The sequence below is a fragment of the Rattus rattus genome, chromosome 12 (genome assembly GCF_011064425.1).
Source record: "Rattus rattus isolate New Zealand chromosome 12, Rrattus_CSIRO_v1, whole genome shotgun sequence".
NCBI classification, from domain to species: Eukaryota; Metazoa; Chordata; class Mammalia; order Rodentia; family Muridae; genus Rattus; species Rattus rattus.
In genome coordinates, this window is record NC_046165.1 from 67,137,259 (window position 1) to 67,160,590 (window position 23,332).

At 48.0% G+C, this 23,332-nt stretch overlaps 1 protein-coding gene across 1 annotated transcript in view; it reads left to right on the forward strand.

Moving 5' to 3' along the window:
• Window positions 1-17,843, forward strand: part of Lats2 (large tumor suppressor kinase 2) — a 50,926-nt gene extending 33,083 nt beyond the window's left edge. The window contains exons 3-8 of the mRNA XM_032917685.1: window positions 5,743-5,875; window positions 7,637-8,931; window positions 10,213-10,795; window positions 11,317-11,499; window positions 13,096-13,202; window positions 15,712-17,843. Coding sequence (XP_032773576.1) covers window positions 5,743-5,875; window positions 7,637-8,931; window positions 10,213-10,795; window positions 11,317-11,499; window positions 13,096-13,202; window positions 15,712-16,194 — 2,784 coding nt within the window. The 3' untranslated portion in view covers window positions 16,195-17,843. The remainder of the gene's footprint in view (window positions 1-5,742; window positions 5,876-7,636; window positions 8,932-10,212; window positions 10,796-11,316; window positions 11,500-13,095; window positions 13,203-15,711) is intronic.
• Window positions 17,844-23,332: the final 5,489 nt, after the last annotated feature.

The window sequence follows — 23,332 nt, forward strand, 5'->3', positions numbered from 1 at the left end:
TCTTCGTCGCTCTCCCCCACTGCTCCTCTTTGGGGAGCAAGTAGACCATGGCCAATGTTATTACGGAGATTGGCTTTTTAACAATGGTGGCTCCTTTAAGTAGCCGGAAAGTAAATTTCAAGAAGAAAAGTCTTAATAATTTTTAAATTACTTAGTGTATGTGTTAGGGTAGTGTGTACGTGTGTAGAAGCAGCCTGCCTAAGCTGGTTCTCCTTCTATTTCATGGGTTCTTGGGACCAAACTCAGGTGGTCAGTCTTGGAGGCGCACACCTTCTCCTACTGAGACATCTTACTAGCATAACTTTTCATTCTTGATGTTTTGCAGCTTTATTTTATGTGCATGGATGTTTTGTCTGCATGTCTGTCTGTCTGTACACCACATAGCCCGGGTGTTGGAAGAAAGAGTATCAGATTCCCTAGAACTGGGGTCACTGGTGGTTGCTGGCCACTGTGTGGGAGCTGGGAAGCTAACCTGGTCTTCTATGAGAGCTACAAGTGCTCTTACATATCTAGTCAGTGCTCCAGCTCATAATTTTTTATTCTTAAAAATATTTGCTTGAAAGTGTTTGTTTTGGGGTTTTGTTTTTTATTAAAAACCTTATTTTGGTGCTGACAAGCTAGAACACACTTTTTTTTGTTGTTGTTGTTGTTGTTAGTGTTTGATCATTGACAAGGCTGACAATTTCTCCTGTTGGTTTCATTTTAGAACAACATTCCTCACTAAGTACCTTTGAAAATGTATTTTCCTTAGCAGTGATCAGTGTGCAGCCCCGGGGGTAAAGAAACTGTGAAGGAGAGGGAACCGCACCTTCCCCAGCAGGCTCAAAGGCTGGGTGGATGCTCCTATTTGGGGCACAGATGTGAAGTAGTAACTGTTTTTTCTGTCTTGTACACCCATTGAAAACGCCAAGGCCACTTCTGTTCTTCCACTACGCTTCTGGCTTTCGGGAACATGCTCTCAGAGCCCTGCCGAGCCTCTAGGCTCTCTCCACAAAGCACACGATGGATAGATACCCTGGGTAGAACTGAATTGTCAGTGGGAGGCTCTGAAACTCTATCCCTGTGCTTCCAAAGGTTCCTGGAAGCAACTTCAGAAAGGCAGCAGTCAGCCTGAGAAGGACAGCGTGGAGCAGGAGGCCTTGGCCACTACTTAAGCCTCTCTGGCATCCTCTACTCCTCCCCAGCCTGGGGAGCCACTGCTTCTTCCCTTTCTTTGTTCTCTCCAAGAAATGAAATCTTAGGCTTCGAAACAACAGTCACCATGGTCTGCAGACCCAGCCCCTTCAGCCAATCGCTCCCACCCTTGGACTAAAATCACAAGTTGTGTGAGAAACCCAGTGACCGTGGCAGCCACAGACTGATGCAGGCACTGGAAGACCTAGCAAGTCCAGAACACTCCATTCCTAGCTTTTCAGCCAAACCTCAGAGCTGGAATGTTAGAGCATGGGATATGGCTTTGCTAATGTTTGAAAAATGCTTCCTCACCAGGAAGGGTGGGAGAGGATCTGCATAGGAAATTCTTTCCTTCATACATAATAAATTGTCACTGAATTTAAATAACTCACAGTCACAAGGGATGCTTGTAAAACCATAGAAAGTATAAACTTTATAGCAACTGTAAGCTCAGTTCCTGCTTGCCTCTGAGCTGGGTGAACCTGTAAGAAGAGATTTGCTCCCACAGCAGCCCCATGGGCCTTAACTTGTGCACACAGAGAAAGTGTGGAGAAGTGAGCTGCAGAGGAAGAATAAGGTCACTGGTGGGAGCCTGTAGTTGGTTGGTTCCTGTCCTGTGGGTAGGCAGGCTGACAGGTAGAGTCTCCCAGCCTGAGCTGAGCTTGGACAGAGCAGATGTGAGTGATGCCGCAGCTGCAGCAGAGAAGTTTCCCTCAGATGCAGAGAGAGCAGTCTTGAGCATCCAGAGGGCAGCTGAGCCCCGTGCCTAGGACCCGGTGCACAGCAAGGTTTAGCTAATATCAGTAGGAGCCAACTCTGTAGGGGAGCAGTGTTCAGGCAGTCTTCATGGGGATAGGAGCAGCTTTGGTGAAAATTCTCTGTACACATTATCAGTATCCACCTGCGGATCAGGGGGAAGGGTTTACCATCTCCATAAGCCTAGTCTGGGCTTGAGGTAACCCCGAGAAAACCAGAGATAGCTGTTCCGGCCTGGTGAGGGGAGCGCAACTCAGTGTTTATGTAATTATGGTTTAAAGGATAAAGTATGAAGTATTAGAGGTATTTGATACCAAATGCGCATAAATTCTACAACTTTATATTTCTTTATATTCTTTATATTCATCTTTATATTTTCTGCCAGAGACACATAAGGTGCTTCTGAGAAGTATAGCAGCTGATGTTGAAATGGTCCTGGGACACAAGGATACCAGTGGCCCACTCAATCCCAGAGCAGCCCTAGGTAACCTCATTCCTCAGATGAGCAGACATGCGCAGAACAGGTAGGAGGTTTGAGAAAGCTGCACAGATGCCAGGCAGCAGTAGAGTGTGTGTGCAAACACACGCACTGAGTAGTGTGTGTGCAAACACACGCACTGAGTAGCTTGCCCATCTAGCTAGCTCAGTGCGCTATCTTCTGGATTGGTCAGACAGTTCTAGATCAGGACTCCACACTGACTCAATGTTTTGAGAAAGGAAGGGGAGAGGCCACACTCAGTCCTCAGGCAACCTCCTGCCATGCCCCATTGTAACTCTACATGTATTGTCCTTGACACTGAGATCCCTGCTCCTGGTAGACTTAGAAACAGACTCTGGACTTCCTTTAACTTTTTTTTTTTTTTTTTTTTTTTTTTTTTTTTTTGGTTTTTTTTTTTTTGGAGCTGGGGACCCGAACCCAGGGCCTTGCGCTTCCCTAGGCAAGCACTCTACCACTGAGCTAAATCCCCAACCCTTCCTTTAACTCTTAACTAAAGACCTGAAGGGGCTGGGGGTGAAGATTAGTAGTAGAGCATTGCCAGCATGTGTGAGGGCCTGGGTCCCAGCCCAGCACTGCAGAAGCCTAAGTGTTTGGATATGTGCAGGAGCATATATGAGAGAGAGTTAGTGTTTAGAGACTACAGGCTTGCTAACCATGTAGTGACGTGTGACAGATTACAAAGGACAGAACTGGGGGTTTATTTATAAGCATGCTGGTTCATGAATGTCTCTTGGTCTTGTGATTTAAAACATGCCTGCCATTCCAAGTCTTTGCCTGAGGTTTCAGTAGACTCCTCCTGGCTAAGTCCCTAGGTCGGAAGCACGGAAAGCTCACAGATCTTGAAGTCAGTGGGGAGTTTGGCTTCGTATCTTACCCTAAAGAGACAGCCAGTTCACACAAAGAGCAGCTGGGCTGTTAGTGCCAAATGGCCTGTGGTTAGGGGCAGCTCCACTTGGCACATTTTTAATAGGAACAAAAGACTCCAGGTGGCGAGCTCAGATGCGGTCTTGAGCGAGTGTAGACATGACCTCATCACATAGCTTAGCTGTGAAGTAGGGAAGGTGAGTTTCATCACCGACTGCAGGTGAGGTGGAAAGTGCTTCATGTCTGAGCTCCGCTGTCTTCCTACCTGGCAGTTCCGGGTGGTGAACATTGGTTCTTCTGTCAAGCAAGGTGCTGCCTCATATAATCCCCACCACCCTTTCCCAGCCTGCTCTTCAGCTCTCAGGTCTGCTCCTCCTCTTTGTAGTGGTACCTCAGACCTCTGTCTGTTCATCCTGCATCCTTTGACCCTGCCAGATCTGGCCGTGACTTTACGGTGTGCCCTGTCACTTGGCTGTCAAACAGCCAGGAACATAGAACACGATTTAATGATAGATGATTGATGGTTAGTTCTAGGTACTATGAAGTGGGTGGATGAAGCTGGGATGGATATGGGGCTTCAGACTCTGCCAGATTTCTCACAGGTCTCCCTCCCCCACCAAACAGGGTTTCTCTTTGTAGCCCTGACTGGCCTGGAACTCAAAGAGATCCACCTGCCTCTGCCTCCCAAGTGCTGGGATTAAAGGAGTGCCCTACCATGCCCAGCTGGTTTCTCCCAGTCTTAAGGAAGTAGACTAGGATAAATGGCCAGGCGTCACCAGGCCTGGCCAGGAACATGGAGGGTAGTGCTCTTTCTCCAGAATACTACTCTGCAGCTGGACTACCTACTATTAACCAGCTCTCTGTGCCCCTATTGCCTACCATTCTCACCAGATCTGCCCCCTCTCACTGCCTTCTTCCCAGCCCTAGAGAATCAGATGCTTGGCCCCCTGGCCCAACCTTCTGCTTCCTACATCTCTACCTCAGAGCCTGAGCTCTGCACCCCACTCTACATCTCTACCTCAGACTGCCTGAGCTCTGCACCCCACTCTACGTCTCTACCTCAGACTGCCTGAGCTCTGCACCCCATTCTACATCTCTACCTCAGAGCCTGAGCTCTGCACCCCACTCTTGCCCCCAGCCTCATCTTCATACTATGTGCATCTGTGCTTGGAAGTTCCCTTGGTATTGCAAACAGGCAAAGGAAGCCATAGCCCAGCCCTAGATGGGGGTTCCCTGTCCCATCACATGCCCCTGGGTGTTGCCACCACCCTCCTGGTGTGCCCTACAGCTCTGAGTAACTTTCTCCACCTTTTCCAAATACATCTGTCCTCAAAAGGATCTATGCCATGCTTTACCCTTGGGTAGAAGGCAGCCATCTCTACAGCTCACAGTTCTGTCACTTTTTTTTTTTTTTCCGGAGCTGGGGATCGAACCCAGGGCCTTGCGCTTCCTAGGCAAGCGCTCTACCACTGAGCTAAATCCCCAACCCCAGTTCTGTCACTTTTAAGGGACAGAGCTGTGCAGATGTGGACAGAGCTCTAGGGGCTTCATGAAGTTTGTCTTGGGCAACTCCTTAACTGTTGTAGAGAGCAGAGGACATTGTCAATGGGAGGCGTTCACTAAACGTCTCATAAGTTACTTCAGCAGTTGCTTCCTGCACACATCCATGCTTTCAACTGACCCTAGAGCTAGCATAGAGATGAGCTGGGAGCAAGACCAGTTTCCTTCTGCCATACTTCTTTAAGGTAACATGTCTGCCTTAGGTTCATTCTGGGTCCAGCAATCCAGTCACTAAAGTTCCTTCCTTCCTCCCTCCCTCCCTCCCTCCCCCCCCCCCCTCCCCCCCTCCCTCCCTCCCTCCCTCCTTTCCTTTCCTTCCTTCCTTCCTTCCTTCCTTCCTTCCTTCCTTCCTTCCTTCCTTCCTTCCTTCCCTATGAGTGCTCTGTCTGCATGTTCACCTGCAGGCCTGAAGAGGGCATCAGATCTCGTTACAGATGGTTGTGAGCCACCATGTAGGTGCTGAGAATTGAACTCAGGACCTCTGGAAGAGCAGTCAGTGCTCTTAACTGCTGTGCCGTCTCCTCAGCCCCATCATTAATGTTCTTTAAAGATCCCGAGCCTCTTTCAGACCAACCATCAGAGACCCCACACATTCTTTTTTTTTTTCTTTTTTCTTTTTTTTTTTTTCTTTCTCGGAGCTGAGGCCTGAACCCAGGGCCTTGCGCTTGCTAGGCAAGTGCTCTACCACTGAGCTAAATCCTCAACCCGACCCTGCACATTCTTGACACAAGCTCTTGTGTCAAGTTCCATGGTATACTATGTGCAGATGATCACAGTGGCCATCTGCAGCCACAAAGGAGGCACAGTTGGCTTTGTGGTAGTAAAGATGATGACGACGACGATGATGATTATGGCGATGACAGTGGTGACATGTCTTGCTTCCTTCTTAGGAGATGGCTGGCAGAGCGCTCAAGCAGACAGGCAGTAGGAGTATTGAAGCCGCCTTGGAGTACATCAGTAAGATGGGCTACTTGGACCCCAGGAATGAGCAAATTGTGCGAGTCATCAAGCAGACCTCCCCAGGTGAGGCTGGCTGTGCCACAGGAAATGGTTTGTCTGAGAGCTGGAGGCCTACACAGAGAACCAGACCTAGTCAACCCTGGGATTTAACCTAGGTGCTCACATGACCCTGACCTCCCTTTACAGCAGCCTGTGTTACTGTCTAGAGAGTTCATGTGTCTGCTGAAGTTTTTCATCTTTCAGGGGAAAAAAAGAGTTAAGAGTTCAAGTTTTTAAAACCTTTTTTGGGCTTAGGAAGGGTCTTTGAAAAGAGAGACTTATCAATTCCCAAATCACCTTTTTTTCTCACATTCAGTAGCAGGCAGCTGAAGGGATAAGGGATACCTCCCTGACTGCGTTGGCCGTGGTCCTCTGCAGAGAAGGAGTAGATAGTCTGTGGCTCCTGTGGTGTGACAGTCTTCCCTTGGTGAATGAGGACAGCACAAGGCTTCCCAAGTGTTTGCATTGTGGTAGGGATGCACAGTTCTGTGTGCCTCACCGGGTTCTGGAGTCTGCCCTGGAGAATGGCGCTGCAGGGAACAGCCCCGCTGTAGCCACCGCCTTCCTTCTTGCTTTTGGTTGTTGTGCTAGTGACGTTTGCTCAGTCCAGGCTGCTCAAAGTCCTCCATCAGCTGAAACTCCTGCTCAGTGCCAAGGCTGCCGGGTTCTTCCTGCCAGGTGTGTTAGGGGTGGTGCGGGCTGTTCCCTCCAGTGGATAAGACGCCGCCTGAGCAGAGGAGTCTGTGTAGGAGACGAAAGAAAGGAGCCTTTGTCCTCTCAGACGTCTACTTTACGTGAGGAGAGAGCTTCGAAATGGAGAAGTCAGGAGTAAGGACACAGCGGCCACCTGTGCCTCGGTCTTGGTTAAGAGAGGGACTCTTTGTGAGTTTCGTTTTTTTTTAAAGATTTATTCATTTATTATATATAAGTATACTGTAGCTGTCTTCAGACACACCAGCAGAGGGCATTGGATCTCCTTACAGATGGTTGTGAGCCACCATGTGGTTGCTGGGAATTGAACTCAGGACCTCTGGAAGAGTAGTTGGGTGCTTTTAACCACTGAGCCATCTCTCCAGCCCGTGAGTTTCGTTTTTTAAAGGAATCTTAAAATGACTTGTATTTTACTTTTAATGGGAACGATGCACTTGATTGCAGTGAATCCTCTAAAGCTGCAATCACAGGCAGTTGGGAGCTACCTGACATGGCTGCTGGGAACCAAATTCAACTTCTCCGTCTCCTCTCCGTGGTTTTGTTCTTAGTAATGTTGGGTATTTATCACTTTGTTGGTCCTTAATAAAGACAGAAACCCAACAGAATTTTAATTTGGAAAATAGATGAAAGGAGAATGAATGTTTGGACGGTGGGTACAGTTCTGCCCTCTGTTAGGAACAGTAGACTTTTCCACCATGGCAGTACGTCAACGTGGCCCCTCCCAAATAACCACACGCCACGGAGAGCACAGTGTCGTCTGTCTGTCCAGGTAGTCCCTAGCATGGCAGAGGCTGACTGACCTTAGGTGTTGTGTCACCTAAGGCACTGGACCCCCTCTGGCCCATAACCTTCCCATATGCTCTTTGACCTTTAGCCCCGCGAGCCATTTCCCCCTACCTTGCATGCCACTTTAGTGTGACCAGTTTCTGCTGGGGCAGGACACATCTTGTCAGGAATCTTGAGTAGACCTTACACATTTGCCCAACCCCAAAGATTAGGCTAGTCTGAGGCCCACCCTGCGAGTAGCAGCCCACCATGTGCTCGGAAGCTGACTTCTCCTCCTTTCCTCTCTAGGAAAGGGCCTGGTGCCCACTGCAGTGACTCGACGACCCAGCTTTGAGGGCACAGGGGAAGCATTCCCATCCCACCACCAGTTGGGCGGTGCAAACTACGAGGGCCCCGCTGCCCTGGAGGAGATGCCACGGCAATATTTAGACTTCCTCTTCCCCGGGGCCGGCGCCCACGGCGCCCCGGCTCACCAGCATCCCCCCAAAGGCTACAGCACCGCAGTGGATGCGGGCGCACACTTCCCAGGCGCACACTATGGTCGTGCTCATCTACTGTCAGAGCAGCCTGGGTATGGGGTTCAGCGCAGCCCCTCCTTCCAGAGCAAGACGCCACCAGACACCTATTCCAGCCTGGCCAAGGCCCAGGGTGGCCCTCCGGCCAGCCTCACCTTCCCTGCCCATGCTGGTCTGTACACCACCTCGCACCACAAGCCAGCGGCTGCAGTACCTGGGGCCCACCCCTTACATGTGTTGGCCACCCGGGGCCCCACGTTCACTGGGGACAGCTCTACACAGGCCGTTCTGGCACCGTCCAGGAACAGCCTCAATGCTGACTTGTACGAGCTGGGCTCTCCCGTGCCCTGGCCCGCAGCTCCACTGGCACGCCGTGACTCGCTGCAGAAGCAGAGTCTAGAGGCCTCCCGGCCGCATGTGGCCTTCCGGGCTGGGCCCAGCAGGACCAACTCCTTCAGCAGCCCACAACCTGAGCCCTCACTGCCCGCCCCCAACACAGTCACTGCTGTGACGGCTGCACACATCCTTCACCCTGTGAAGAGCGTGCGCGTGCTGCGGCCCGAGCCTCAGACAGCCGTGGGGCCCTCGCACCCCGCCTGGGTGCCTGCCCCCACAGCCCCTGCCGCCGAGGGCCTGGAGAGCAAGGAGGGCGGTGCAGGCCCACCCCCGCTGGATATGGACTTCGGGGGCTCCGAGCGCAGGTGCCCACCGCCTCCCTACCCAAAGCACTTGCTGCTGCCCAGTAAGTCTGAGCAGTACAGCGCTGGTCTGGACCGCCTGTGCACCGGTGTGGAGCAGAGTCTGCGCGGGGCCACCGAGCAAGACAGGAATGACAAGGGCCACAAGGGCGCTAAGGGGGACAAAGCTGGCAGGGACAAAAAGCAGATCCAGACCTCCCCAGTGCCTGTCCGCAAGAATAGCAGGGATGAAGAGAAGAGAGAGTCTCGAATCAAGAGTTACTCCCCATATGCCTTCAAATTCTTCATGGAACAACATGTGGAGAACGTCATCAAAACCTACCAGCAGAAGGTCAGCCGGAGGCTACAGCTGGAGCAGGAAATGGCCAAAGTAATGTCTCACTTCCTTCCTACTGTGTGCACTCTCCCCTCCCCACCGTAGCAGCCACACACCTTCATCACATGCCCATCTCATATCACAGGCCTGGGTATGAGCCAGACACGTGGAGAAGCCTCCGTGTGTGCACGGCTCCCTCCTCCTTCCCCAGCCGCAGAAGACTCCGAGGACCCTGGCTAGCAAGTGATCAGCACCCTGGTTGGTGTGCTGTGTCTACTCTGAAGAGAGCACACAGGGAAATCAAGGGTTACCTAGTGTTAACATTTTCAAAGGATGAAGAAAGCTTTCTTAATTAGACATTTTAGTGAAAAATACAGTATCATTGGCTCACCAATCCACATTAGAACATGATGTTGGGTTGTTTCTTTGAGCCAATGTCTTGCATTGCCTGCACGGAGCTGGGTCTCCCAGCCCTGCCCAGCTTCCAGTGCCAGGTTGGGAGGATTCCCAGAACCGAGCTCAGGGTGGAGTTTTATGTTGATTTTGGTTTGTTTTGTTTTTTTGCTCCTTACTGTGTGTGCGTGTGTGTGTGTGCGTGTGTGTGTGTGTGTGTGTGTGTGTGTGTGTGTGTGTGTGTGTGTGTATGCATGCATGCATGCTGTTTCTCTTTTATGTGTGTGAGTGTTTTGTCCGCATGTCTGTCTGCACACTCTGTCTGTGAAGGCCGGAGGAGGGCATTGGAGCTGGAGTCACAGGCGGCTGTGGAGTCACCTGTGGCTTCTGAGGATGGAAATAGAGTCTGTGAAGGAGAAGCGCAGCCCGTGCTCCTCCCCACAGCCATCTCTGCGGCCCCGGTACATGGTAAACATTCTATGACTGACACTGTGAAGTCTTCTAAATTTATCTTCTAGTATATTTACAGCACATAAATTAGTCACTTCAGATTCTAAGGCTTAATTTGCGTTCTCATTCTCTGTTCCAGTCATTGCTTGGTTTCTATTCTCCCATTTTCTCTTAACTCCTGAAATACTAACTAGAGTAAGGATTCTAGGAATGTTTCCACAGGACATTTTTATTTTTGAAGTACCAGTGGATTTCCTTGGTTTTTACAATGTAACTCACCCAGACAAAGGCTTTTCTTTGGGTTCCATATTTGCACGTGTGGGGATGAATGCTGCGGATAGGGGCAGATGTATGTCCGCCTCCACATGTAGAGATGGCGGCTGGCTGCTGTCTCCTGTGTTGTCTGGTAGACCTAGTCTGGAGTCCTCCCTGCCCTATCTTGGCTGCCGTGGGGTCCGTCTGACATGACTTCTTGGATTTCCCTGTGTGCAGGCTGGACTGTGCGAGGCTGAGCAGGAGCAGATGAGGAAGATCCTCTACCAGAAGGAGTCGAACTACAACAGACTCAAGAGGGCCAAGATGGACAAGTCCATGTTTGTGAAAATCAAAACTCTGGGCATTGGTGCCTTTGGAGAAGTGTGCCTTGCCTGTAAGGTGGATACTCACGCTCTGTATGCCATGAAGACGCTGAGGAAGAAAGATGTCCTGAACCGGAACCAAGTGGCCCATGTCAAGGCTGAGAGGGACATCCTGGCTGAGGCAGACAATGAGTGGGTGGTCAAACTCTACTATTCCTTCCAGGACAAGGACAGCCTGTACTTTGTGATGGACTACATACCTGGTGGGGACATGATGAGCCTGCTGATCCGGATGGAGGTCTTCCCTGAACACCTCGCCCGCTTCTACATCGCAGAGCTGACTCTGGCCATTGAGAGTGTGCACAAGATGGGCTTCATCCACAGGGACATCAAGCCTGACAACATCTTGATTGACCTGGATGGGCATATTAAGCTGACCGATTTTGGCCTCTGCACTGGATTCAGGTGGACTCACAATTCCAAGTACTACCAGAAAGGTACTGCTTCAGGCCTACTGTGTGCACCTCCACACACACACACACACACACACACACACACACACACACACACACACACACACACACGGAGAATAGCCGCTCTAGGCAGCTGTATAGTCCTCATGGCTCCTTCTCATTTCAAAATGACCTGTTGCTGTCACTGTAATTTGGTGTAGCAAACTTTCGTCGTAAGGAGTGTGGCAGGACATGTGTGAGGTCGTTTTCTTTTTACAGTACTTTCTTGACCACTAAAGGCTTTGTTAAAAAAAAACACCACACTACCCTAGTAAAAGAAAAATAAATCTCAAGAGTCCTGGAATCGCTGCTCAGTAAAAGGTACCTGACTGGCAAGAAGGTCCTGGGTTCATCCGTGGAGATACCTGACTGGCATGTAGAAGGTCCTGGGTTCATCCGTGGAGAGGAATTTGTGCTGAGAGGAATTGACCAGAATTGTGGATTTGCTGCATTGTTGAATATTAAAGCTTACATTCTTTTCTGTCACTTCACCTTCCTCCATAAAGGGAACCACATCAGACAGGACAGCATGGAGCCTGGTGACCTCTGGGACGACGTTTCCAACTGTCGCTGTGGAGACAGGTTGAAGACCCTGGAGCAGAGAGCACAGAAGCAGCACCAGAGGTGCCTGGCACATTCTCTGGTGGGGACACCAAATTACATTGCTCCTGAGGTGCTTCTCCGCAAAGGTATGCAGCCCATGCCCTTCTCGGCTCATTTCTGTAATTCCACGTGTATTCTTATTACATGCTTACACCCACCTAAGCCTGTGAGCCTAATGGTTTCCCTAGCAATGAGGCTCCATCATCTTCCTTCTGATCTGGAAGGGCCTTTGCTTCCCTATGATTAAGCCAGTATTCCCTCACCCTCTACCCTGGGTCCTTGGGTTGTGGGCTTTTTACCTCAGATCCAAGGGAATGAGACTCAAACTAACTGGCTTAACTCCAGGTCCAGGGGGATACAGTGCCCTCTTCTGGCCTCAACAGGCACTGCATGCACATGATGCACACACAAACATGCAGGTAAAACACCCATATACATAAAAATAAATTAATTAACTTTAAAAAATGCAGGGTGAACTGATGGAATTGTTTGGGGCTCTAGAGCCACTGCCTTCCCATCATTCTCAACGCCCATCATTTCCAAGCTCTGCTTTCCTCTCTCTTGTCCAGGCTGGGCTACTCCCTGTCTGACACACAAATTCTTGTCCGGCTCAAAACCTTAATGGGGATCAGATTACTACTTGTTGGTGAAATTGGTTTCCTGGATAGATGGTCAGGACATACTATCTGCTTCAGAACTGGAGGAACCCCAGGGGGACCTCTGGTCTGTAGTGACAGTGGATGTCGGCTTGACTGTGTGGTTAATCCAGACACAGACCGTCTTTTGGTTCATATTGTACTTCAGACCAGTCCAGCCCGGTTCAGGCTCTCCATCAGCACAGTGTCTGATGTAGGCTATTGATCCTCTCAGCATAAGCACAGAGGTGTCTCCTGAGAGCTAATACACGCTGATTCTGGTGCCCAGGAGTTGCGTAGGAACCAGGGCTGGGGTTAGTCTGCAGGCGTCAGTGCTAGGAGGCCTGATGAAGACAGAGCCCAAAGCTTTACCAGCTGCTCCTGCTCCAGAGTTTACTCAAAGTGGCTGAGACGTGGAGAGCCTCTAAGACAAAGGCCCCTTCTCCACGGCCTCCCTTGGTCAGCCTGAGTGCCACAGGCGGGAGCTCTGGGAGGACACTTGGTGAGCTGTTCAGTTGTCCACTGCCATGGTGGCTGCCTACTTTTGTTTTTGAGACAGTCTTTACCTAGTCTCCATGTTCTTCAACATCATTTTAAACTGATTTATAAACTTCTCTGTGAAGCCATCTGCTTTCTGCACCTGACAAACAACCAGTGAGTAGAGAATTGGGCAGCCTGAGGTCAGTCCCTGAGATCCATATGGTGGAAGGAAGTAATGACTCCCAGAAATTGTCCTTTGACCCCCAGCATATGCCGTAGCTTGCATGCCCACTCAGTCACATGAAACACTAATGCTAAGTCTTCTTACTAAACGCATCCTCTGTTCATGAAGACCTGATTACAAGAAAACCCAACTGTCTATGGCCTGTGATATCTATTAGCACCTCCCTGTGAGCCCATTGTAGCTGCCAGTCTGAGCCCCTTGCCTGAGGACTTGCTTTTAGTAGCACAGAGGTACCTCTGAGCCTTCTCACTCCGTCCTCCTCAGCCTAGACACCCAGGACCCGAGGGAGCCTGTATGAGTGACTGAGAGATGCTGTCTTCCAGGGTACACCCAGCTCTGTGACTGGTGGAGTGTTGGTGTGATTCTTTTTGAGATGCTGGTTGGGCAGCCACCTTTCTTGGCACCAACTCCCACAGAAACCCAGCTGAAGGTAAGCTTTCTAACACGTCATTATGTTATGTGTGTGTCTGTATGATGCAGCGTGCCTTGCCGAGCCCTCGGACAGTTTTGGACCTCTTACTCCATGTAGACTAGAAATGGCTGATATTTATAGTGGGGGTTTCCAAAGAATCCAAAGAGAGGACCTCTTATTTTTACTATACTTCTAAATTTTTGATAATAGAACAAAGCTAGCCACGAGTTTTGATGCATGTGTGCACCTGTGATTTTATGTCACCCGTAGCTACCTCTTGTTGTTTCCAAGCGAGTGGCACAGTGAGATACAGTGGCAGCTGCCGTCAGCCCCTGCAGAGAAGTCACCCCTCTGGCCTGGTGCTTATTCAGATGCCTTGTCACTGGCTGTAAGGACCAGCCATGTGGTCAGGCCAGATGTGCGTATCCCCTGTACTCACTGAAAACAGTAGCTCCTTCTAGAGTCACACCACTTGCTTTCCAGATGAGTTAATCCTTACTCAGAGCTAAGCCGAAAATCTGAACTCTTTGGTCAGTGGATTTACAGAAGCACAATTCTAGGGAGGTTTTTGGTTTTGTTTTTTAATCCAGATATATCTATGGTGGAGCATAAGAAACTTTTAAATCAACTGGGTGGGGGTGGTGCATGTCTTTAATCACAGCACTTAGGAAGTAGAGGCAGATGGATCTCTAAGTTCGAGGCCACCCTGGTCTACAGAGCAAGTTCTAGGATGGCCAGGGCTACCCAGAAACACTGTCTTGTCTTGGGGTGGGGAGAAAAGAAACTGAGTAAAACTCAGATCAACTGAACGATACAATTGGTTCTGCATTATTTCCTGCTTACTACTTAAGTTGCTGAGCTGCTCACTAATTTGCCTGATGATAGTAAGCCAGTTTATTTTTTATTGTGGTAAAATAGATATGACATGAAGTTACATGCAACTATTTTGAAGTGTGTGATCTGTTGGCCTTAAGTGTGTTCACATGGGGCTGTACAAACCATTTCTGGATGTTTTCGTCTCACGTAGAAACTTCGTACAAGTGAACAGCTGCTCCATCCCTGTCCCCAGCTGCTTGTACCCTGCCTCAGAAGTTGACTGGGCGCCTCCCAGATGTGGACTTGCGCTCTTTTCTGTCTTACCTGCTGTCTTTCACTTAGCATGCTGTCCTCGAGGTTCATCCTGCTTGTGTGTGTGGATTTCCTTCCTCGTAAGCCTGAACTGCAGCTTTTTAATATGTGCCCCTTGCTTTGATTATCCATTCATTGGTTAGTGGGTGTCTGGGTGTCTCCTGCCCTTTGGCTACTGTGAGTAATGCTGCTGTGCACAGGCCTAAGCCTCTGCTCCAAGCCCTCCTCACAGTCCTCCTGGATTTATACACAGAAAGGGTTCTGTGTCCCTCTCAGAACTGCCAGACTGTTAACAATAACCACACGATTTTATATAACGCATCTTCTCAGTCTTCCTGCTTTTTTTTCCGCTGAGAGGCTCACCATATATAACCCAGTGTAGCTTCAGACTTGAGGCTTCCTGCTGTCTCAGTCTCCTCAGTTCTGAGAGTACACATTGAACCATTCACTCTGCTGGGGTACGCAGGCTCCATTTTATCCTTGGCTTTGCCACCGCTTACTAGTGTGCATGTGCCTTGGCCTCCTGAGTGCTGGGGTTTGAGATGCGCATTATCATACCCAGCCCTACCCACTCTTTGGAATAGCTGTTATCCTCCTGGGTGGGGTGGGGTGGGTATCATTGCACCTTTCATCAGTGATCATCGGTGCCACTGAGCATGTGTCCCTGTGCTCACTCACTGTTTGTGCTTTTCAAAATTCAGAGCATTGTTGGCGTTCTTTGTGCATTCTAGATGTTAAGTCCTTTACAGGCGTGTGCTTGGCAGGCAGTCTATTTTATGGGTAGCATTTTCGTTCTTAGTAACTTGAGTTAGTGAAGTCCCAGTAGTGTACTCCTAACTGACCTGGAACTCACAGGTAGACCAGACTGGCCTTGTGGCTTGTGACTTGCCTATCCCGCTTCTGAAGTGCTCAGGGTTCTAGATGTGGACCACCATACACGGCATAACAGTTTATAATTTTCATGAAATCCAACGTACTCTTTCTTCCCTGCTGCTGTCTTGGTATCCAGGAAGACCTAGGTTACATTTTATAGTTTCCCCACTAAAACATTTACTGTAGATCCGACCCTCAGTCCGCAGACATTCTACTATCTGGTTCCACGAAGGCCTAAGCCTGACAACACAGACAACCTTAGGTTTTCTTCACATGGCTTCATGGCAGATATTTGATGACCTCCCAGATGAGTTCAGTTACCTCAAAGAAAAGAAAAATTCCAAGGCTACCCTCTAGCCTCAGTAAATACCAAATTGAGCATTGTGGTGGCCCAACAAAATCCCACTGCCTTAGCTGAAGATGTGAGAGGCTTGCACTTGCTTGTGTGTGAGGTGGGAGCTGTGCAGGCTTAAGGCCTAGGAAGCATAGGTAGCCTGAGCTCTAACAACGGCTCTGCTACCCACAGGTGATCAACTGGGAGAACACGCTGCACATCCCTACGCAGGTGAAACTCAGCGCCGAGGCCCGAGACCTCATCACCAAGCTGTGCTGCGCGGCTGACTGCCGCCTGGGCAGGGACGGGGCAGACGACCTCAAGGCACACCCGTTCTTCAGCACCATCGACTTTTCCCGTGACATCCGGAAACAGCCTGCACCCTACGTCCCCACCATCAGCCACCCCATGGACACCTCCAATTTTGACCCAGTGGATGAAGAAAGCCCCTGGCACGAGGCCAGCGGAGAAAGTGCCAAGGCCTGGGACACGTTGGCATCCCCCAACAGCAAACACCCAGAGCACGCCTTCTATGAGTTCACCTTCCGCAGGTTCTTCGATGACAATGGCTATCCCTTCCGGTGCCCGAAGCCCTCAGAGCCGGCTGAGAGTGCAGACCCAGGGGATGCAGAGTTAGGAGGTGCGGCCGAGGGCTGCCAGCCAGTGTATGTGTAAGGGGCCCGTGGCCTCAGTTGACCACAACTTGAGGAAACCCCAAACCAGATGTTTTTCAAAAGACAAACTGAAGCTTAGAAATCCTTCATTTTTAGCTCTGGTTAATGGGCAACAGGAAGGGTCACCATGACGTCGAATTATCCCTTTGAGGACCTTCACTGCGTTAAAACAATATTTTTAAAAATTTAGTACAGTATGGAAAGAGCACTTATTTTATGGACACCCATTTTTTCTTACTAAATTATAAGGACTGACTGACAAACCATGCTGCTGTTACTCCCGTTGTGTCGTATCTGATAGCACTTGTCCACATTAGGAAAGGAAGCCCTGAAGACCGCGTGGTGAGAAGTCTGTGCAATAAGAGAGAATGAGGCCGGGCTCTGCTCCAAGTCAGGAGGACCGTCTATCTACACAGTGGCTTTGTTTTGCATTTTCCCACATTTCAAATTGTGATGTAATGTTAAAAAGCTGCTTTTGTGTGTTTTTCCTTTGCATATTAGAGTTCCTAGAGTGAGCGCAGAGACGGTGGGTGTGACTCCGGTGTCTGGTGTGGAGAGAGAGTACTGCATGAGCAGAGCTTCCTAGTCTAAAGTTACCGTATCTTGCCATTCACAGCAGGTCCTGTGAATACGTTTTTAAATGAGGTATTCTAGACAGTGTGCGGATAATGTATTGTGTGGGTGATGATTGTAGCCCTTATTGTTAAAGAAGTGCATATGTATAACTGAAGTGTGACTTTTTTTTAATGTGTGTGTCTTGAATATGACTGGGTTCTTTGGGAGGCAAATGTAAACGTTTGTCATATATAAAACACATCAAAAGGGATTAAATCAGCTATGCCAAAACATTGGACGTAATTAGAGCGTTTTGTCCATTTCTCTAGTCCAGTACGCTGTCAGCTTGGTGTGTAGACAGCTAGAGCTGGGACCCTGCTACTTCATACGTCACATACAGGGTTCCCACAGCAAAAGGTGATGTAAGTCCTTCCTGCTCTCTCGCCAGCCAGGAGGTCCCTGAAACTCAGTCCTCTCTGCCTCTTTTATATGTGAGGTGTCTGTCACCTCTCAGTGTGGCTTAATCAATACGCTTTTCTAACTTTGTAAAAAGAAAAACAGATTCTTCAAAGTGACATTGGAGTACAAAAACAAGCCATACTTTTTTTCTTAGACATATAGGTGTGTATATAACTATAGATAAACACACAAAATATTCCTTATTTCAAATTAGTACGCTTCCTACATAAGGTGATTTATATTTGAGTACATTCAATTTCTTTTGCTTTTTAAAGGATGGAATGCATCACATTTTCGTCATACTATTCCACATACTTTCATTGAGGTTCTTAGCACAGTGTATCCGTTACTTAGTATGTATCTAGGCAGAAACACTTACAAATTTATCTATGTCTAAGAAACATTCCCGTGTCCTGGTTTACATTTGTATGAATGGCATGTTCTGGTCTGCTGTGCTTGTATTGTGACTTACAGTATTCTCGCTATTTTGTAGTAATGCCGTGTTATTTACAGCGCTCTGACATAGTTTCATGTGGTAGGTTCTTTCTCAGGAACTCAATTTAACTATTATTTATTGATATATCATTGCCTTTGAAAGCTTCTACTGGCACAATTTATTATTAAAACTTTAAACCCCAGTCTCTTCATTGGTGGTGTCTTATTGGAATTTGTAAGCTCTTACGTACTCAGCATGCCGGGGCTTCCCATACTCTCCTACAGCCAAGTTTCTTACATGAGCGGGCAGAGAGTCTGTCAACCTGAGATCCATATTATAACATCATCTGTAAAATGGGGATAAAATATATCTGCTTAGGGTTTTGAATGGACTGAGATCCAAATACAGGTGGCAGGTGATAAACTCAAGGGTGAACAGCTGCAGCTCCACCTGTGTTGTCAGCAGGTGATAAACTCAAGGGTAAACACCTGCAGCCACCTGCGTTGTCATGACAACCATGGAAGAGGGACACCTCTGGGTTTGCATGTGTGGCTTCCCCTCAGGCTGTTGGTGCAGTGAAGAGTAACCTTAACCCAGGGATTAACCCTTGCTGGATCCATTCACGGTATTGGAGAAAGTAGGTGAGGTGTAGCAGGAAGCTACTCCCCGGGGATGCGTGCCCTGCCCTGGCCCTCTCCCAGCTCTGCTTTCTGTCCGTTGTCAGGTGAGTTGTTTTGCTGAGTGAACAGCCTCACCTCAGGCCCACACATAGGATGTGCTGACCACAGAAACCTCTGCACCCATGGACTGAGGTAAATCTTTCGTCCTCTGAGTCAGTTTTGCTTGTCCTACCAGGAGACACCAGAGAGACTGACAGAAGCCCGCCAGTACACCGTAGCTGTCTTCAGACACACCAGAAGAGGGCATCACATCTCATTACATGGTTATGAGCCACTATGTGGTTGCTGGGAATTGAACTCAAGACCTCTGGAAGCAGTCAGTGCTCTTAACCACTGAGCCATCTCTCCAGCCAGGAAACTTATTCTAAGCAATGCTGAGATTGAGCCCAAGGCCTCATGCTGAGATTGAACCCCCACCCCCACCCCCACCCCCACCCCACAAGTGCTATACTACCTCGACGCTACATCCCCACCCTCCCACTCTCTTTCATTGTTCATCGCTACAGCACAGTATTTCATTAGGGTTTTAGAAACAACTTCCTGTATTGACATCAGTAATGGGTATGTTTGTTTTGAGACAGGACCTCACCATGTAGCCCTGACTGCGAACTCACTGTGTAAAGCAGGCTGGTCTCAAACTCGCTGAGATGACACCTACCTCTGCTTCCCAATGCTGGGATTGAAGTTGTGTGCCAGCCAGGCTGTCCTCTGTTTTTTTTTTTTTTTTTTTAAAGACTTATTTATTTATTTTATATATCTGTCTTCCAACACACCAGACGAGGGCATCAGATCTCATTACAGATGGCTGTGAGCCACCATGTGGGTGCTGGGATTTGAACTCAGGACCTCTGCAAGAGCAGTCAGTGCTCTTAACCACTGAACCATCTCTCCAGCCCTGTCCTCTGTTTTTTGATTCTCACAATGGCCGTTCTCACAACCTTCCATTTCCACTACCGAAGGATAAGCACTCCTTCCACATCCTTGCTAGTACTTGTTTTCTTTTTCTTTTCTTTTTTTTTTTTTTTTTGCGGAGCTGGGGACCGAACCCAGGGCCTTGTGCTTGCTAGGCAAGCGCTCTACCACTGAGCTAAATCCCCAACCCCAGTACTTGTTTTCTTAACGATGGCCGCTCTAACTTCTCTGAGAGACACCTCAAAGCTGTTGAGGTGCATAGTACCTCCTCAAGCTATCGATGCTGTGAGGACTGACTGGATGGTGGGGCTTGGCTTTAACCCAGGAGTGGTTAAGGGTGCTGAATGCATTTTTGGTTGTGAGCCTAGCCTTTTTAACGGCTGAGCCATCTCTCCAGCCCGCTGAATGCATTTTTAAAGTAATTGTTGGCCGGTGTGTTTCTTCTTTGTCCACTCTATTAGCATTTTATTGATTGTATGATCGGGCTTTTTATTTATTTTGGTCTTTTTTTTTTTTTTTTTTTAAATGAGTACATTGTAGCTGTCTTCAGACACACCAGAAGAGGGCATCAGATCTCATTACAGATGGTTGTGAGCCACCATATGGTTGCTGGGAATTGAACTCAGGACCTCTGGAAGGGCAGTCAGTGCTCTCAACCGCTGAGCCATCTCTCGCCCTTATTTTGGTCTTTAACGTACATCCTCTGTATTAATCTAGTATGGTAGGCAATGATTTCTTTCCACATCCTGTAGCCGGACTATCTTAGTTATCTTCCATTGTTGTGATCTAACACCTTGATCAAGGCAGCTTACAGAAGAACGTTTGTTAGGGCTCGAAGTTCCTGGGAGTGTCCTGAGCTGCTCCTGCCTTAGCCTTCTGGGTGCTGAAATAAAAGCGTGGCATCACACCCAGCTCTACGTGAGTTCGTGGAGAGTTCATTAGGCACAGTCTCTTTCCAGCTCTTGCTACTTCTCTCCAGACAACCACGCTTGCCTTCAGCTTTGTTCCAGGGTTCCATTAGATCCTTAACATGTTTTTAATGATTTATCTCCATTTACTTTAAATATTTTCTATTACTGAGTGTATATTGTGATCATTTTCTCATACTTTCTGCCCCAATCTGTTTCTCAATCCATTTCTATCAAAATTTATAGATGTTGAATTTTTAATATAACGTTAAGGCCATATGTAAGTAGTCTTTAAACCAAATAATACATCATGGTTGTGTTTCTCTTTAATACTTGACACCTTATTTCTTTAATTTGAACTACTGTCTTTAAATCTTCAGAGGGTTTGGTTTGCTTGAGATTTTTCCCTTTTTTACTGGGGTGGAGGTCTTTTCCCCCTTTTGTTTCCTGTTTGATTCTCTCCAAATTATCTGCCCATGGCCAGGCTGCTTCCAGAGTATAAATGCCACATCCTTCTATGGTCTGGATGAGGTCGCTTCCTAACTCTGATAACAGCTGTCATCTCCTGAGGTCTCCTGTCTCTCTTCCTGTGCTGGATCCTAGTTTTGCCAAATGCCAGGTCTTCTTCCTTTTTTAATGATTTGTGCCTGGAAAAAAGTTGTATGATGAAGATACTCTTTTTTTTTTTTCTATCAGACTGAAATATGCTTGGGCATAAAATTCTCAAGAGAAAATAAAGTGTGCAGACCGAGGCCTTTGTCCTTGTTATCCTGCTTCCAGTGGTAGAGGCGTCTAAGGCCATTCCCTTCGGCTGGTTGGTTTCTTGAACCAGTCACGTCATGTAGCTGACCTCGAGCTCACCATCTCCCTGCCTTTGGCTCTAACGAATCTCAGGAATATGGGTGTGTGTTCTGACTTGGCGATTGCTTTTTTTTTTTTTTTTTTAATGAATAGATGCCTAGGCCAAAAGCTTTGGCTTGTTTCCCGATTAGCTCATAATTTAATTACGAGTTTATTCTAAGCCCTGGCGTGATTGGTTACCTCTCCTCAGTTTCCTGAGGCTGTCTCCTTCTTCGTTGGAGCAAATATTCTGTACCTAGTTCCTGGAATCCTATCTCTCTTTGCTGGCTGTCTCTCCTTCTAAGCCTGCCTCAGATCATTGGTCACAGGCTTTTTATTGACAGGTGAAACTTCCACACAGTTTGTAAAGATTCTCTCCCAAGGACCGACCAGCTCAGGTCCACCCCAACATCTACCCCATTGATGAACAGCTGAAGTCCAGGAAGGGCCCCGCCTTCCAGAGCCAAAACTGCTGGATCTCCATGACGCAGGGCCAGAACAGGACAGATATCTGAGAGGAGTCCCAGTGAGGATCCTGTATTGAGAGGTGGTTGCTTTTTCTAAGGAAGATCTAAGATATTCTCTTTGTGCTTCATGAAGATTGTCCTTGACAGGGATTGCTGGCTTTGTGCCTCTTCAACACAGGTCCTTCATGTTTACCTCCATTAACTTCTCTTTTCAAAAAGAAGAGATTTAAAAAATAACAGAAAATCCATTTACCAGTTCAGAATATTGCATACTCAAGGATCCTGGTTCTATCTGAAGTACTAAAATAAATAAATAAATAAATAAATAAATAGACTATAGATTTGGACGTTTATTTCTGAACCCTCAATTGTATATAAATATCCTTTTGCCACCTGTTCTTTTTCATCATTGTTGTTTCAGGTTTTTTTTTTTTTTTTGAGGGGGTGTTTGGTTTATTATTGTAGTTTTGGTGTTTGTTTTCTTGTTTTGTTTTTTGTTGTTGTTTGGGGTATGTTTTGTTTGTTTGTGTGTGTTGTTTTGTTTTTGAGACAAAGTCTCACTCTTAGCCCTGGCTGACTTGAAATTTATATGTAAATCAGGCAGGCCTTGAACTCACACTGATTTGCCAACCTCTGCCTCCTAGGTGGGCTGGGCCACCACTCCCTCTCCCTTCCTTTGCTTTTGTTTGTTTTGAGTTTGGGTCTCTAGCTGGGGCTGGCCGGGAACCTGTATGGACCAGACTAGCCTTGATCTCACAGAGAGGCACCTGCCTCTTCTCCATCTACTGTTATTTAAAGTATCAGGCAAACCAGAGGACCTGCTTGTGTCCTTAATCACTCCGTTTAGATTCTGAGACACTTCACTGAGCTGCTGGCTTCCAGCTGGTTAGGCTGGCCAGCCAACACACTGGGGGGATCCTTTTGTGTCTACCTGGTGCCTGGCTGTTTACATGGATGCAGAGACCCTAACTTAGGTCCTTATACTAAGCCATCTTCACAGCCCTTACTGGACCTTTTTTAAAAAGATGTATTTATTTATTATATGTAAATACACTGTAGCTGTCTTCAGACACACCAGAAGAGGGCATTGGATCCCATTACAGATGGTTGTGAGTCACCATGTGGGAATTGAACTCAGGACCTCTGGAAGAGCAGTCAGTGCTCTTAACCACTGAGCCATCTCTCCAGCTCAACCCTTACTATACTTTTAAAAAACAAAACAAAACACCTTTCCTTTTCCTGGATTTCTTCCTCCCTTAACCAATGGATTCATTTCTTTTGTTAAAGAAAGCAAGGGTGGGAAGTGGGGGCTATTTGAACGCTACTGACTTGCCCAGTAGGAACTAAGGCATCCAGAGTTAGTTCTTTCTAGAAATTGCTGGGAGCGGGAGCCACCTGGTGGCCAAGCCTGTGTAATGAGGTAAATGACTTAGGCCTGCTGGGCTGAAGTAATTTCCAACATATCAAAACTTTTCACTCAGTACTGCAGCTTGGTTTTTATTTTTTAGATATTTTCATTAGCATATAGTAATTATACAAAACAATGAGCTTTAGTGGAGCATGTGGCCCACACCTTCAATGTCAGTACTCAGAAAGCCAAGGCAGGAGATCCTGCAAGTTCAAGATCAGCCTTGGGGAATCCTGCAGAAGGTCAAGGACATCAGGAAAAACCTGCAGAATCAACTGACCTGGGTCCAAGGGGCCACAGAGACTGAAACCCCAGCCAGGGAGCCTGCATAGGACTGACCTAGGCCCTCTACACCTATGTAAGGTCTATGCATCTTGGTCTTCACGTAGGACTGGTAACATCAGGGGCAGGTGCTCTCTCTGACTCTGCTGCCTGCCTTTGGGACTCTTTCCTCCTATGGGGCTGCCTCTCTAG